General features: G+C 47.7%; 1 protein-coding gene and 1 non-coding gene across 7 annotated transcripts in view; one reads left to right on the forward strand and one right to left on the reverse strand.

The window, feature by feature from the left end:
* Positions 1-1,363: 1,363 nt before the first annotated feature.
* The window catches only part of dlc1 (DLC1 Rho GTPase activating protein), a 97,000-nt gene continuing 81,811 nt past the window's right edge, over positions 1,364-16,552 (reverse strand). For all 6 annotated transcript variants that reach the window (XM_028978518.1, XM_028978519.1, XM_028978517.1 and 3 more), the window contains 13 exons: positions 16,250-16,321; positions 14,530-14,611; positions 13,508-13,571; positions 10,349-11,976; positions 9,538-9,717; positions 8,517-8,676; positions 7,629-7,836; positions 6,431-6,644; positions 5,775-5,889; positions 4,136-4,333; positions 3,373-3,590; positions 3,038-3,211; positions 1,364-2,920 (listed from right to left, as the gene is read on the reverse strand). In XM_028978518.1, coding sequence (XP_028834351.1) covers positions 2,818-2,920; positions 3,038-3,211; positions 3,373-3,590; positions 4,136-4,333; positions 5,775-5,889; positions 6,431-6,644; positions 7,629-7,836; positions 8,517-8,676; positions 9,538-9,717; positions 10,349-11,976; positions 13,508-13,571; positions 14,530-14,611; positions 16,250-16,321 — 3,416 coding nt within the window. In that variant the 3' untranslated portion in view covers positions 1,364-2,817. The remainder of the gene's footprint in view (positions 2,921-3,037; positions 3,212-3,372; positions 3,591-4,135; positions 4,334-5,774; positions 5,890-6,430; positions 6,645-7,628; positions 7,837-8,516; positions 8,677-9,537; positions 9,718-10,348; positions 11,977-13,507; positions 13,572-14,529; positions 14,612-16,249; positions 16,322-16,552) is intronic.
* On the forward strand, positions 9,975-10,047 carry trnar-acg (transfer RNA arginine (anticodon ACG)). Its single transcript has one exon. It is a non-coding gene; the product is annotated as a tRNA-Arg (tRNA).

Raw genomic sequence — 16,552 nt, forward strand, 5'->3', positions numbered from 1 at the left:
GACATGAGGATAAGGAGAAGGATGGTGATGAACCATCTCTGGAGCAATTGAAAAAATGTTGTGACATCCAGATGAGGGGGCACTTAGCGGTGCATCCCATCATGCACAACCCCGTCTGTGGAGGCAGTGTTATTAGGCAGTGACTCTCCCATCTCCATAGATTTTTTCTGCATGCACCCATTCTGATGGTCAAGTTTTGTAATTATTTCAAATCTACCTCTAGATGGCACTGTTTGATGTGGGGTGCTGATCTGCCTCACCGAATAGGCCTTTTCTCACGTGACCAATTATCCAGCTTTTGCATCTGCTTCTGTCCTGCACACAAAAATCTCACTTTGTGCCAGAATTCTACAGCGCAGGCACCTGTTTAAAAAAAACTTCTACAAAAGTGACAGTTCAATAACGATTTCAAATGGAAGGCAATTAAACTGAACGGGCTCAGTTTTGTGGGAACACACACTCCTAACCCACCTGAGCGGGATTACACCAATGTACAGCAGTTAGGATCTCACCAGCCCCATCTGCATCCAGAGCTCAGGGCTTCATGCACGCTGCATCACCCGGATTCAGTTCGGCCCGGATGCGTTTACATTGGATGTGTTTCTCTTTTTTTTTTTTGAGGGGGCAGGCATGTCGTGAACATGTCAGCTTGGTCATCCTTTGCCTTATCAATGTGGGAAACCTCCTCCGCTTGGTTCTCAAAGGAATGCACAGGAATGTTCTGGTCAGCGATCACTTCAGTCTTGTGTTATCTGGTCCCTGACGTGTTTCCCACAGAGAGAAAGAGCGAGGGAGAGACACTTTTCTATTAGTAATTGACATGATAGCATGAGCGTACAGGACGTTTCACATTGTCCTGGCACAACAGCTGTAAAGTTCTAAGAAATAACTGGAATGTAGTATCTACATATCTAGATTTAGGTATGATGTTTTCCCATGTTGTCTTCTAAATAAAGTAATATTTTACTAAAAGGCAAAATTACACTTCTAAGCACTGTTCTTTACTGTTTGTAGGCTGCCATTCAGTGACAATAAAGTACAATTGAAATGAGGGCATGTGACAATGACATGAAAAGAGGTGAAATACAGTGCCCCTCTTTGTTCAAGTTGGTGGCGGCCACTGTGGGTGAGTGAAGGCCTTTGCCCTTTCTTGACCTATGACTGCTTGTGTCACTTACTCAATTATTAATTCATCTTGCAATGGCTTAAAAACCTCATAGTAATTCTGTATATTTTATGTTTAATTTCTGGCATGATCTCACAATAGTACGTATCACTGATTGGAACTCTGTGTTGGTTGAGAGACACCAGTCGCAACGGCTCAACATTAAGTAGGCCTAAATAAGGACCCATTGAAATGAACTCAGAACAGTAACATGTATTTTAATACATTTAATAGTGCACTTGACTGATTAATCTGTACACAAATAATATTAATAATAAAAAAGATAAACCATTTTCTCATTTTTGTAACTTAAAGCGTAACATTTACAATAAAATAACACGATACAAAAAACCCAAAACATATACTTGAGGTATAAATACACAGATGCTTAAATTAACTTTCATTGTCATGCGTTAATCTTATTTTGGTGGCATAGAGTTTACTGTAATGTACACACGTTTACAATACAAGGCAGGATGAATTAGTTGTATAGTTAACAAAAAAGAAATGCTGTCAGATGTCAGAACAAAGGTAAATGGTAGCGTTCGTTGTTACTCATTAGACCTTTTCTTCATTTTTAGGTAACACTGAAAGAACATATTAAAACAAGAAACCAACAGTTCCTTCTTAGTTCAAACATTCCACGCCATCTTATCCCCCACAGGAAGTGCCTCCCTCACTCCTCGCGACTTGCACTCCCTTACAGTAAAACCTGTAATATCACCACCTTTATAAAAGGACCCCCATCACTGTCATTTCTATTCTCATCCCTTCCTCTTTATTTTTTCTTCTTTATTCAGCCAGAGGTGAGCACAAGACAGATATTAGTCAGAATAAACTGCCCGAGTGTCCACTCGATCTGACTTGCCCAAGTCAGATATTCCTTCTCATATAAGTAGGGTCACATCTGTTAATACAGTTTTAGGGCCATTTTGCAGCCTTCAACTAGTCTCAGGCATCAGCCAAATTATCTCCATCTACTTACTTTTTAGAGCAAAACTCTATCCCAACCTAGGTAGACTTAAAAAAAAAAATAAAAAAGTTTGGTCCAACAACGTTTTGTCGTTCTGTGTTTGGTAATAACAGCCCACTGACCCACTACTGTACATCTGCACTCAGCTCAACAACCAAGTCTGCCAGTCCACAAACTCAGCTGAAGGTGTTCCAGCCACCTTAGACCCACAAACACACAGTTGCACATCTCTCCGCTCCGTCATCCAGTACATCGGATATATAAAAATCTATTGTGAGCACATGCAGACGCTGTGTTTTGTGACAAGTGGTGGTCACATGACATACACAAACATACACACATGCATGCACACGTTTGGCAATATCTCCCACTGTACACACACATCCATCCAAACATACGTACACATACATTTTTTTTTTTGCTTCTCAGAAGCAGTAGCATCTGACCACAGCCCTCCCCAAGTCTATATTTTGCAGTACTGCAGACACACCAAGTGCGTTCACTGACAGTGATCAGCGGAGGACTGTTCAAGTGTCCATGTGTCCATTCCAGTCATGGGCCATCTGACCCATCATGTCAGTCTGAAAAAAGGGTCAATCTCTCTGCCCCGGTCAGCATGGGTGTATTGTTGATTCTTGCCCATCCCGTGCTCAAAGCGAGAGATGAATGGAGAGGACTGTTATGATTTCTCCAGCGGCGAGGTGAACGAGTCCCGTATTCGCGCAACCTCAGCAGCGCACTGATGTCCATACAGTTTATTGTACCACTCCGGGAACCGACCCCTGGAAGAGAAGGAGCAAGAAAAAGATGTGAGTACAGGGAGCGCGACATTCCAGAACCCTCCGACTGGTCTTACGACATCAAATTTTGGTGTCCAGATTACGGACAGGGGCGCTCACCTGCAGTCCACCCTGGACATGTGTGTGAGACGCGTCTTGTTGGGCCCACAGGGCTCCATGTAGTAGCGGGAGGTGAGCACGTTCACTCTCACGCCCAACACTGCTGCCGCCTCGTGGTCCACTGACGCACAGACCAGTGCACATGCACCCTTGGGCAGGTCGGTCAGCCATGTCCTGCAGAGCAAACACATAACACACATTAGCATGTTTGAGAAGAATCCTTTGAAGTTGTATGTTTACTATGTTAGACAAATCATGTATTTAATATTTCTTATGCTACAATCTTACAAATATTTCTAATATTTAAATCAACATTTAGCTAATAGCTAAGTTACCTGAGGACAACGTGGTCTCTGGGCAGGTGGGGAGCCATGCTGTTCCTGACGTACTGGTAGACCTCTGTGTGCTCCTCCAACGTCTCCACCACTCGAGACTCCAGCAGGTCCTCGTCCCACCTCTGCTGCTCCCGCAGGATCCGTGCCAGAACCTCCTCTGGCGAGGCAGGGACCTCCAGAGATGCCTTCCACAGCCGCAGTGGGAAGCCATCATGCACCTGATGGCGAAGAACACGGAAAGAAGATCTGTTCATCTTTCCTTCGTTATTTTAATCAAGAAGATCCTGGAGGAGGTACAGAGAGGACGTGCAGAAGGAGGGAAGGGAAAGTCTGACACTGTGAAGAGCAGGAAGTGGAGAGAGGACTGTGAAGAGGCACACTGTTCTCCATGGCCATATCACAAGTGATCTCATAGTGGGCGAAGGGCCAGAGGATGCTGGGAAAGAACAAGGCCGGGCCACTTTCACACAGTGGACAGAGTTCACAGGAAAGAGACAGCAACCTTTTCCATCAGTCATAAAAGAGAAAGAGGATAGAGAAGTAAACATGTTCTCAATATGTCTCATAATGGCGCCGTCTGACATTTCTGATGCAGAATAAAGTGTTTTTATTAGTCTTGAATGAGTTTCACCAACCTTCCAAGATCACAAAACCCCCCCAAAAAATCCCGCATCCCACTTCATATTTAGTAGTTTTTCTAGTTGTTCTAACGAACGTCAACTAATTTCCATTGGAGAACAGAAAGCAGTAATTTTGTGCTGACCTTCTTGTAGGCGAGCTCGGCGGGCTCGGGCGTGGAGCAGCTGTCGTAGCCACGGAACTTGTCCTTGGCCTCCTTGAGCAGGGCGTCCAGGCGCTCCCTCAGGTAGTTCCCGCAGCCCCCCGTCAGCTCCTCCATCCGCACCGGGCTCAGTCCCTGCTCCACGTACGAGTTCCGGCAGCGGCTCATCTCCTCCGGGATCTGAGTGACGGATAGAGAGGTCTTCAAATCCCACCGTTACACGCAGGCGTGAATGCGAAATAACACGCGATAGGCTAAGAATGGAATCAGACTGCGAGAGGAAACCATAAAGAGATTTATTTGTGTTTCCTGTTTGCTCAGACTCGTCCTGTTCTTTCCTGTCGTGCAATTGGGCAGATACGGGTCGTACTCCAAATATTATTCCAGATAACCGTTTATCAGCCGGATGGGTCATAACAGTGGTCTGTCAGGTGGAACGTAAGACAACCGCGGCGCACAACAAATCTGCTGACGCTCGCTACGCCGCTCTTATCCTCTGGCCTTGGCTGGAACACCAAACCTAGAAGGCTGAGTGGAGCCGGCGGTGAGGAGGTGGTGCTGCTCTACTCTTTTTTTTTTTTTTTTTTTGGACCAGACAAGGTCACGGCCTTACATAATCAAGGTCTCCCCGGCATACCAGTGAGCCGACTACAGCCCGACGCCACGCCAACCAAAAATATGCACTGCAGGTGCAAAAAACTAATCGGCTTTTGTGTGTCACCCATTCATTCTCTTTCTGTTACATAAGAAAAATAAATAGAAGCTGAGCGGTAGCCAGATTTCATGGACAATTCTGACCTTTTTTTTTTTTGTTTGTTTAATTACAAATGTGCTACTTTATCTCACTGTACATTTTTTCCTGTGTATGGATTTGCATTATACCTTTGACAAAATTATGTTCATTTTTGTTACAAATGTTGGTTATTGGTCTCCTCATTTATTAATACTGTGTGTCATTTATCCTCCTCTAAGTTTATTACTTTACTTTACTTTACTTTTCTTTATCCAAAGCGACTTACAAGAGGAAGACACGTACAATTTCTATAGATTTTGAGTTTACAAAACTAACTTTTCAGAAAAAATGTTAAATTGTTAAGTGCTAGACGAAAAAAACTACAAATATTTTGTTCAGTGTGTGTGCATGTGCGTGTAAGTGTTATACTCGTCTACTCATTATTACCTGTAAGGAGTCTGAAACCTGCTGTTTGGGATTTAGGGGCATTCAAGAAAATAATGTTGTACTGTAAAAGTAAGTACATTACTGTGTGTGTGTGTGTGTGTGTGTGTGTGTGTGTGTGAGATGAATAAGAATAAAACAAATGACCTCCTTGAACCCCAGTCCTTTACTTGCTATTATTTAAGTGCACACATTATCTTCTGTCAGTTTGTGATTTAATGTAATGCATGGGCAGAAGCACTTTCCAAATCCAAGCTGCAAGAGGTGCATGTCAGCGGTGGATACACTGAACTCCATTCAGAGTTTCCAGTGACTCCACTTGATGCATTGGACCATTATTCATTTTGCTTCGCTTCTAACCAGGAGGAAAGTGCAGCAGATGAGCGGCGGGACAGGGGCCTGTTTAAGGGGAAGACATAAAAGAATGCGGTGGAGGTATCTAACCTGGAATAGCTTCCTGCACTCCTGGATCATGTGGGCGAGGCCATGGGTGGCGGCCAGATTCTCATTCAGATCCCTCTGGTCTGGCTTGCCAAGGTTCTGCTTTCGGTTCATAACCCTGCATCCGACACATACGAATGTACCAATTATGCTTAGTAGATCAACATGCACACACACACACACACACACACACACACACACACACACACACACACACACACACACACACACATATATATATATATATATATGACATATCTATTATGCTTATGGTAAGAAAGCTCCAGCAGCTATCTGCTCTCAGGGCCACACCAAACACTTATGCAACTCCATTCTGTTTTCTTTCCTCTATTTCCATCCTTCCTTGGCTCATCCTGCATGTGGGTTTGAGAGTCTCCCTCTCTTCCTGTTATGAGTGTGTGCCCTGCATTGTTCATTATGTAAGTACCTGCTTGGTATAATTATATGGTATTAACAAAAAAAAAATCCCAATGTAATTAAGACAGCACTTTAGGCTGATATATCGTCTGCCCGTTTTCAAATTAAAGCAGGGTACATCCCGCTCGCCCACATACACACTCTCTCTTTCTTTTCGCATAATCGCCCTGCCTGCCAACGCGCATGAACACGCGCATCCATGCACGCACACACACACACACCTGGGCGAGGAGCTGTCTCGGCGCAAGGTGTTGAGGTGGAACAGCGACGGCGCCAGGCAGACTGCCAGGTTGGTGCAGGTCATCTGGTTGTCGGTGACGCTGGCCGTCACGTCGCTAAGGAAACAGAGAAGAGTCTGCAGCGCCTCCCGAGCTTCATCGGGCAGCAGCAGCACGGCTGCTCGGGCTGCCTGCAAACGCTGCTCCTTGGGCATGTCTAGCAGAAAAAAAGAAGAGCGAAAGAGTCGTTATCACTGAGGAACTAAGAGAGCTGTCTGTAAACTTGCTAAAACTTTACATGAAGGCCATTGATGTAAAGAGACAGATGCAGAAGACCTGGTTAGTCTACATATCCTGTGTTTATGTATTTAAATCTCACCGCTGCTCTCTTTCTTCTTCTTTAACATTCACATGCCTCACCAGAAACGGAGTGTGTGTATGTGTGTTATCTCTGCCTGGAAGGGGGTTGTGGGAATGAAAGGCGTATTCAGACCACACCACAGATCCCGCTTGTTCCTCTGGAATTCCAAGACCTCTGGGGTGATTTCTGCCACATACACGCCTATCCAACACATCTCTAACCTTCCAATACAAGCCGATCAGAACCGTGTGGCACGTTTATGGCGGCTTGACAAATGAAAAGTGGGCTTTGGGTAATGTAACGATACAGGGTACAACCTGTACAAACTGAGCTCGATGAGATAAGTCACCTTTTTCTTCGGTGATTGGGTAATACTTTTATGGCGTGTGCCACCGCATCATTTGACAGGTATTTCCTGCTGTGTTTGTTTTTACTTCATACTTTCCCAATCCCTCATGCCAAGGAACAAGAATCTGCAGCTTTCTGTGGCCGATGTGTGTGTTCCCGTATCTCGAGGATCTCATTCAATACGTGCAAAAGTAACCACAGTTATAGAACTAAACAAGCAAAAATAACCTTTCTGCTTTTGGTTGTGTGATGAGGGATGGGGTGAATTTTAAAGCCTGTGTAATCCCCAAATCTGTGTGTTTATTCTCAAACTCCTTTCATTTCTATTACTACTGCTACTGATACTAATACATGTGTGTGTTCTTTAAGAACCGAAAGAGGAAAAACACTTCCTCTTGTGGAATGTAATGACATGCATATGGTCCTTATGATAATGATCCTTATGTAATAAGTCTAGAAGATGAATTGTAATGTGTGTGTGTCTGCTCTTACACTGATAGATCTGCAGGAAGGTGTCCGAGAGTTTGCTGGTGAGCAGAGGCTCAGGCAGGTCTCGGAAGTACTGTTTCAGCATGTCTGCGACATCATAGGCGGATTGGCCTTCATAGCTGACCCCGCCCCCGTCCACTCCACATGCCTCGTTCATTTGCCGCAGGGCTTGGATGCGAGACTTCACCCCTGACTTCCTGAATAATCCCACCTGTATGCACAAACACAAGAGTTAATCCCTATTGCTTTGTATTGGAAATGCCATCCTGAACGCTAAGTAATATAATCGGAAGGTTTTAAATGTATTTCCAAACTGCAGTGTTAGATTTACTGCCCTATTTTAATATGTAACAGGAAACAAAACCCTTTTAGTCGCTTTAAGGGTGTATGACTAAAAGAGCAACAATTATGTAACCCAATATTTACTTCCAGCCTTTACAATTAACCTTAATGCTTAGGTGAAACTCAACGCCCAGAACAGATTTGCATTTGCGTATTTGGTGCGAGTCAGAGTGTTTGTGTATGCGCCTGGGAAAGAAACAGATAACTCCATACTGTACGTAACCTGCGTTTAGGATGGATGCCTTTGCGTCATTGTTTCTTGGCCAGTGTGTGCGAGTGGTGAGCTTGATGGACGCGACAGGTGGCAGAACAAGTCAGAATGTGTGCATGCGTGTGCAATTAGTCACACAGTACCAGATGTGCTGCTTGGTGAATGCTCCGACCAGACACACATTGTAATCCATCAAGCTAAAGTCACTTAAGCGACGATGGATCTCTGGCTCTCTTAACAGCATGTCACGTTTGCATGAAGTGCAGAGATGCATTCTGGAGCCTTTCGGTGACCAGCCTGTGTGTGTGTGTGTGTGTGCATCTGTGCATTAAACTGACCTGGTCCAGACACTGACTGCGGAGATAGCGCATGGCTTGTTGGATGCTCTGGGGCAGAGGCTGCCCTGTTCGCTGCACATTCAGGTGAAGAGGGACTCCAAACACACTCCTGTCTTTGTAGTCTCGAACCTTCATGCGCTTCATAAACTTCGGTACAGCCCTGCAGCAAACACACACAAACACCACTCCTTTAACAACAACATCAAAAAAAGCATTTACTGTACTCTTACACAGCAGCAACTGGTGTTTGGCTACTGGCACAGTGTGAGTGCGAGTGTTTGTCAGTCAAGGGGTTGCCAGGCACAAGGCGCATGTGCGTAAAGGAAGCTTTCGGCGGTCCGTGGGTCCGTTTCCCGCGTTTTTGAATGTGAGAATAAACAGAACGGGCTGACAATAGAAGTCGGGGCAAGTGCACATCCGTACTTTGTGCAGATTTGCCAAGCCATCTATGTCTCCGCTTTAATGGCCATCTATGCTCAGGCAGATATGGACACAGAAAGTGTCTTCTGTATGTATACTTTATTTGCTTGAGATATACCAGAGCGGAACCGCTGGAGATCTTGGAGTTATAAAAAAGCCTAAACAGTGTTAAAGTATGAGTTGTTTTTTTGCCATGTGTTTATGTGCGCACGTGCATGTGCACGGACCTTCAGACACACACAACAGCTGTGCATTAGCGCCATGCGTATGTTTGTGTGTGTACATGTGTGTGAGAGACTCCCTGTAATTACTGCCTGTGAAAAGAATGTGAGACCTTAACACCAAACCCTACATAAGCCCTAGAGCTGGACAGACACACACACATACACACACACTCACACACACAAACACATTCCTAAAAATGACAGAGGTCCACAGCTGTGTTTTAAACATAAGGTGAGATTTTAAATCTAAGGAAAGACAGACATACAGACATTACAAAAAATGGATTGTGTGTTTGTGTGTGTATATTCCTCAAATTGGTTATGGACACATCATATGACAACCAGAAGTGTTTATCACACATCGTCCCTTCACTCACCAACTGAATCCATGCTTGTTGGTGGGTGTGTGCCTCTCCAGCAGGGCGGTCAGCTTAAGCAGGCTGTATTTCTGCAGCAGGTTCATCTGCAGCACCGACTGACAGCCGATCTGCAGCAGCGAGGAAGACAGGCTGGGTCTGTGTGAGCTCTGGAAGCTGGGCCAGCGAAGCTTCTGGGGTCTACAAGCAGCCACACAAACAGCACAGTGAGTATTTGTTTATGAGTACACGAACGTGTATTTGCACCCGCATAAACATGTCATATTTACAGACCTGCCCCACATCCACAAACATAGTCAGTCACAAGCAGGCGATGGTAAATAGACACGGTCAGACATTTTTTGTTTAAACACACACTCACACTCACTCACACACACACACACACACACACACACTCACAAAGAAGATCTTTGCTGTAACTATAACAGGAGTGTCGTGGGCCAGTGGCGCAATGGATAACGCGTCTGACTACGGATCAGAAGATTCTAGGTTCGACTCCTGGCTGGCTCGACTCCTTGGGGGGGCAGTGGTGGCCTAGCGGTTAAGGAAGCGGCCCCGTAATGAGAATGTTGCCGGTTCGAATCCCAATCTGCCAAGGTGCCACTAAGCAGAGCACCGTCCCCACACACTGCTCCCCGGGCGCCTGTCATGGCTGCCCACTGCTCACCAAGGGTGATGGTTAAAAGCAGAGGACAAATTTCACTGTGTGCACTGTGTGCTGTGCTGCTGTGCATCACATGTGACAATCACTTCACTTTCATTGACATACACAGACCGACCGACCAACAGACAGACAGACAGGTGAGTGTACCTGTTAGTGCGGGTAAGAGAAGCCCCAACTCCTGAGTCCCGCCTCTCTCGCTCTCCCAGGGGGTTCCCCGTGCTGTCCTGGTCACTCACGTTCTCCTCCTCCAGTCGGTTTTGCAGCGGCGATGAGGGGCAGGGGGATGCCGAGTCCAGAGCAGAGTCAGAGTCCCCTTCTTCTTCCTCTTCCTCCTCTTCCTCCTCCTCATCCTCATCTTCTCCGGCCACGGCCACCTCGGACCAGGCGTTCACCAGTCTCTGCAGTCCGCTCACTCTTTCCAGCACCTCCTCCAGTTTGCGCTCTCTGTTCTCCTCTCCTGCATCTTCGTCCTCGTCACCGTGGCCCGGGAAGGCTGAGATCGGTACGTTGTCGTAGAAGCTCAGGCGACTGTCTAGAGAGGTGGACGAGCCACGGCGCAGATGGCGGTTTATGCCCCGCCGGCACGATCCCCCATCAGCCAGTGCTTTGGGGAAAGTACCAGGCTTGTGCCCTTCTGGTAAATAGAAGAAAATCACCCCTTCTTCCTCATCTTCTTCCTCATACTTTGAGGGTGACATTTTTGAGTTGTGCCTGTTGTGCTCTGCCAGTCCGGGAACTCCGGTCTGACCCTGGCTGAGGTTGAGGTTCTCGCTCTTGTTCTGGTTCTCGTTCTGGTGGTCCAGTGACGGCTGCAGCAGCACGCTGAAGGGGTCGAAGCCCTCCAGATACATCCCCCCACGCTTGGAGCTGGAGCCTGTGCTGCTATGGCTGCGCGCCCGCGTGACCGGGCTGGGCGTGCTGACGGCACTTCCGCTGCTGCCGGCCTCCGATTGGCTGCTGCCAGTGCTGCCACTGCTGGTCTGGGTGGAGTAGGACACACTGCGGTTGCGGCCATGCTGCACGAGTTGCTGGTGGAGGTGGTTGCCTGGTTGGTTCAGGGCAGAAATGTCCACGCAGTTCAGCTGCCTCAGTTTGTCCTCATCCAGCCCTTCCTTGAGCACGGGGCCACTAATCTCCAACTTCGAAGCTCCAGATCTAGACTTCTTCCGCTTGGAGAGGGTGCCGCTCCGTAGGCGCAGGCTCTCCATGCGCTTGAGGAAGCTCTTGGCCCGAGACCGCGTGCTCTTGCCCCCACTGCTCTCCTGAGCCTCCGGCTGCCCTTGTTCTTGGCCCTGTCTGGCATCAAAAGAGAAAGTTCTGCGTTCTAGGGGCGAGGGTATGCCATCTGACATGGAGTCCTCGTTAGCTCCGGACGTGGCCGAGGAGCAGACACTAGCCACTGAGCTGGCTCGCGTTGCTCCCGAGGTAACGGCGGGGTTAGATGGGCCCGAGGTTGTTATGCTCAGAGCTGCTGCTGCTGCTGCTGCTGCTGCTGCTTTCTCTCTTCTGGCTTTCACCTCTGGACCTCGTCCATGATCTCCGCTGCCACTGCTGTGGAGGGAGCCCACTTCTGGCTGCTCGCTCAGGTCTGTCAGCACGCTTTCAGCGCTGACGCCCTGCCGAAGCCTCTCTTCACGGGCAAAGGGAGTGTCCATTGGTTCCCCTGGAGGAGAGAAGACCTCCAGCTCGTCAAGGCGAGACCAGCGCTTGCTGTCCCTCTGGAATGTCCAGCGGCCACTTATGGCACACGGCTCGTCTTCGTCCGAGTCTTCACTCTGCAGGCATGAACGAGGGCAACTGTTAAATGTTTCATAATGCGTCCAAGTGACAGTTACACAAGAGGGATTTTATGTTGCATTTGAATTGCTTTTCTGCAATGACCTGGTTCTGGAAATGACCTAATTTTTACTAAATCTTTCCATTTTTGGAAAAAAAAAAGTTGAGTATGCACGTAAGAGTACCCGAATGAGTAATAGTTTTGTTGCGCTGTGCCACCCAGGCCGAATCTCACATCATTGTGTTTTAAATGCATGTAAACATGTCTCACTGAAATTACACTAACCTGGACTAACACCCAAATAACACAACTGGGAGTCGAGATATTCCTGCATGTAAATGTTGAATTAGATCCAAACGGACCAAAGCCCTCTGTACTTATTCCACAATATTCCACAATCCTCTTTCGAACCGGAAGTGAGAGAAGAAGCCACATTGCCTGCCTTTGGATAACACCATTGACACCATCCGCAACCAAACCAGCCTTCATAAGTTCCCTGGAGGTGGTGGAGGTGGCAGAGGATTAAGCAATCAGGTGAATAATGAAAACTTCCTGAGTGTTGGATGAGGGGGAAGGGGCCGCGGGACTGAGGAGGTGACTCCGTCATGGTGGCTAATACTGCTGGCGGCCACAGTCCATAAAAGGCAGCAGGGTGGTTATTTTACAGCCCCTGAGGGGGGGACTAAGCCTTTGATCAGAGGAACCCGTTCAGCGACAAGGGTCTGGGGAGAACCTCTCCTCTCATTGCCCTGCATCAAAAGTGTAGTTCAGGACGTCTGTCAGTGTGTGGATATAAGTATGCCGAATCTAAGCATACAAAGGCCAGAAAAAGACTCTGGGATTTTTTTTTTTGGGCAGTTTTCCACAGACAGAAGAGCCTGGAGATGAACTTATCAGTGCATTCCAGGGATGGTTGGGGCTCTTATGCAGAACGTAGAGCAAACAACTTCCTTAAGTCTCTGAGTGACCCTGCTGGTTGACTCCTTAGGCCCAAGGTGATACTTGGGGGTCATCGCTTTTCATGGCTAACAAGGATGCCTTTGTTTGAACATACCAAGCAGTTTCATTTATTGGATGTGGTGAACAAAAAGAAATGAAATGACTTTCAGGATTTGGCTTCTGGGCAATATAAAAATAAGAAAAAAAAAATCCCTTGAGCTAAAAAACATGAAGACTCACAGACACAATATAGGCATGTGGGAAGTCTTCTCTTCCTTTTATGGAAACATGAGCACCGAGGAAGTGTTCGGCGAGAAAAGAGAACAAGAGCGAGAGAGGGCAGAGAAGGAGGGAGAGGTGAAGAAGAAGGAGGGACCCAGGAACACAACCCCTCTATTTGGACATAAAAGCCATCACTCACTGCATCCAGTTCTCAAAAAAAAAATCACAGTTCCTTGTAATTAAAAGAGTTGACAAGCCTTACTTTGTGGACAAAGAGTGAGACACCAGACATAAAAAAAAAAAAAAAGAGGGGCATGATGAAGGCAGAGGGAGAGGGCGAGAGCGAGGACCGTGAGAGTCTACCTTACCCTCTTGCGCTGTGGCGAGACATCAAGCCTCATCAGGGCACACTTGTTAAGGGTGTTCAGCCTCCTACAACAAGAAGAGAAAGAGAGAGAGAAGGAAACATGACTTTTAAATTCCAAGCTGACACGGTCCTTTCACAGCAGGGTCTTTTCTTAAAGCCACTAATGGCTTGGAAGACAAACCCAGGACACAGGAAGTCAAAAGGGGAGAGAAAGACAGAAAAAAGCAGCAGGATCCACTAATGAGTTGTTGAAAAGTAAGCTCCAGATTAGAGAGATGGAGTGAGAAATGGCAAAAGGGAGAGAAGGAGAAAAAGAAAGAAATCTTCTAGAGTAGCGAGGAAAAGCCAACAAAAGAGGAGGAAAGCTTATCCCTCTGGCCACCTGGCAGGGTGTCCCCCCCCCCCCCCATGCCCCCTCAGACAACCGGTGAGCGGAGGAGGCCATGTGACCCAGCACTCCAGGGTCTGGCATGGCAGAACAGATTCCATATGCTGCCCGAGCCCCCAGCTGGGCTGGATGTTCTCTCAGCCTCTATCCTCTGTTCTCTCCTACCGTATTTCTCCCTTGTTGTCCTCCTTTCTGCTTTTAGAACTTGTGTGCAGTGCACTCGCAACAGGAAACAACATGGAGCGCAGGTGCCAGCATGGAGATAGCGTGGAATGTTCCAGAACACGGAGGAAGGACAAGAGGAACATGGTGTGACAGTTGAGGAACGTGGGGAGAAAGATAGCCCAGATGTCTGATGGACAGACCTAGAAACGCCAGAGGGCAGGAGATAAACATTAACAGCCTCCAGCGCTCATATCATTCCAACCGCCACCTGGCGCAGACAACAAGGAAAAAAATGGGAGAAGGAGGCACAAAAAAAAAGAGAGGCGGAAGGGCTCTGAGGTGCTTATCGCCAGGCCTTTTCTTCTCATCAGAGGTCGTCCTTCTTTTGAAGTGATCTGCAGCTGTAATCAGCTTTGCGTGAGATTAGTTCGGTAGAGAGAGGGCCAGGGCCAGGGGAGACTTAAGCTCACCTGCACAGCGCTTCAATGGCGTCTCCATCCAGGAAGTCGTGATCCCTCGTGACAGAGGATATCTCAATCGGAAACTGGCCATCTGCGGGGAGCACAGGGAGCGGGCAAATGAGGGGTGGGGGGTGGGGAGGACAGAGGGGAACAAATTATTACAGGCCCGCCACGTCAGTAACGGTACACCGGCCCATTACCTGGCCGAAAGGGCAAGTGAGAGGTAAAGCTCAGTTGCGTAGCTTGGCCCCGTACCCTCTTCTGCAGGCATGGGGGCTCTGTCTCCTCACATATAAACAAGTGCCCCCCTGCCTGCTTCTTCAGCGGCCCCCCCCAGAAGAGCTGAAAGGCCGGAGGAAGTGAGTCTTACCCGGGCCAAACAAACACAGCTGCGGCCCCGGAGGAGCCAGCCGGCAGGAGGGGGGCCTGAGCCGGAATGACAAAGGACACTGGGATTGCCCTCTCGCCGTGCCTCTTCACTTTTGCTTTCCTAATCTGTTCCCCTGTTACAGGGGTGCGATTATGATAAATAAATAAATAAAGGATCCAGACATAATACATTTCGCCTTGTGTTCAAAGCTTTGAGTCTGTGTTTTTGTCTAATGCAGGCTTAAGACTTTTTAAAAAAAATAATAATAATAGTAATTCCTCCCGGTGTGGAGGTTTGTCTTTGATGAGTGACACTGTCGACCCCTGAAATTGGGTATTTGAAGAATGTACTTCCGTCGAATCAGTCTTATCTGGGCCATTGTAAAAAGTGGCCCAGGTGAGGGTGTCTGACCAGGGCCCATCCCTGCCGGGGAATCTGCCGACAGCCGCGGCAGAAAGCGTCGGTGGGCCAAAGGCTATTTTACGTTCTGTACTCAGATAGGTTTATCGGTTCCCGCCTATCTTTTAGTGGGGGATAAGATCCCGTCCGCGGCGGCAGATAAAGCAGGGAGGTGTGTCGGCTACCGCAACCGCGCTGGCCTTCCCGTGCGCACGCGTTGGGCCCTTCATGCCCCTTCAGAGCAGCTGGCAGAAGGCGACTGGCGACTTGTCGACAGACACGAAGGCATACGTCCTCACTCCCCCCGGTCCGCGTGAGTGTTTATGTGTGTTTAAAGTACGTCTGTGAGGCTGGCCCCGCCCCCCGCATGCGCAAATAGAGACAGGCACCAACGCTAAACAAAAACACACGCCTGCCCACTCAGGAATGCACTAAGAAGGCTGCAAGGCAACGTGGACGGGTGTGGAGACAGGGGGGTGGGGAGTGGGGGGAGGGGCTTAACTTGATCTCCCGAATGTTGGGGGTCCACGGGTTGGAAAAACTGGATTTTATCAAAGCTTCTTTTAATCAAAGCTTCGTTTATACATGTACAGCTGATACTTGGTATCATGTGACTGCTGCTGGCCAACAGGATTTAATGTTGTCTGATTCCTCTCTGCTCTTCATGCTTGTGGTAATAATATTATTTAAATATGTAATTACTTTTTTTTTTTTTTTTTTCGTCTGAACTGTTGCATGACGTGATTCATGGACGGTTTGGTATACCGAGTCACAGTAAGTTACCCATCTATTTTTGAATTTGAATATCGGGAGTCAGGGCCGCTGTGAGTGAGAGCAAAAGTGTGTCACAAAAGTGTGACGTCATGGTCTAATACCATGGTGCCATCTACCAATTAGGCTCGTTGCTGGCTGGCAGCGCCTCCATGGCACCGCTGTGAAGGCCTGAGAACGGGTCCTTACCTTCATAGAGCTGGGCATACTGTGGGAAGCCCGCAGCCCGGAGCCAGGTGCACGCCTCTTTGGCCTCGATTTCTATACGAGAGAGAGAGAGAGAGGGAGGGAGAGAGAGAGTGCAGGTTATTGATGTGTTTACAGAGCGGGGAGTTTCTCTTCGAGTGACAGCTTTTACTATAGCAACCCATGTTGACCATCAGAATGTACACAAACACACACACACATATGCAAATGGGCCCATGTTTAAATGTCTTTCTTCACACTGGAATGACTGTGCAATTACATCTTTATCAAAAAGACAACCGATCG

Source organism: Denticeps clupeoides, chromosome 4, assembly GCF_900700375.1.
Source record: "Denticeps clupeoides chromosome 4, fDenClu1.1, whole genome shotgun sequence".
Lineage (NCBI taxonomy): Eukaryota > Metazoa > Chordata > Actinopteri > Clupeiformes > Denticipitidae > Denticeps > Denticeps clupeoides.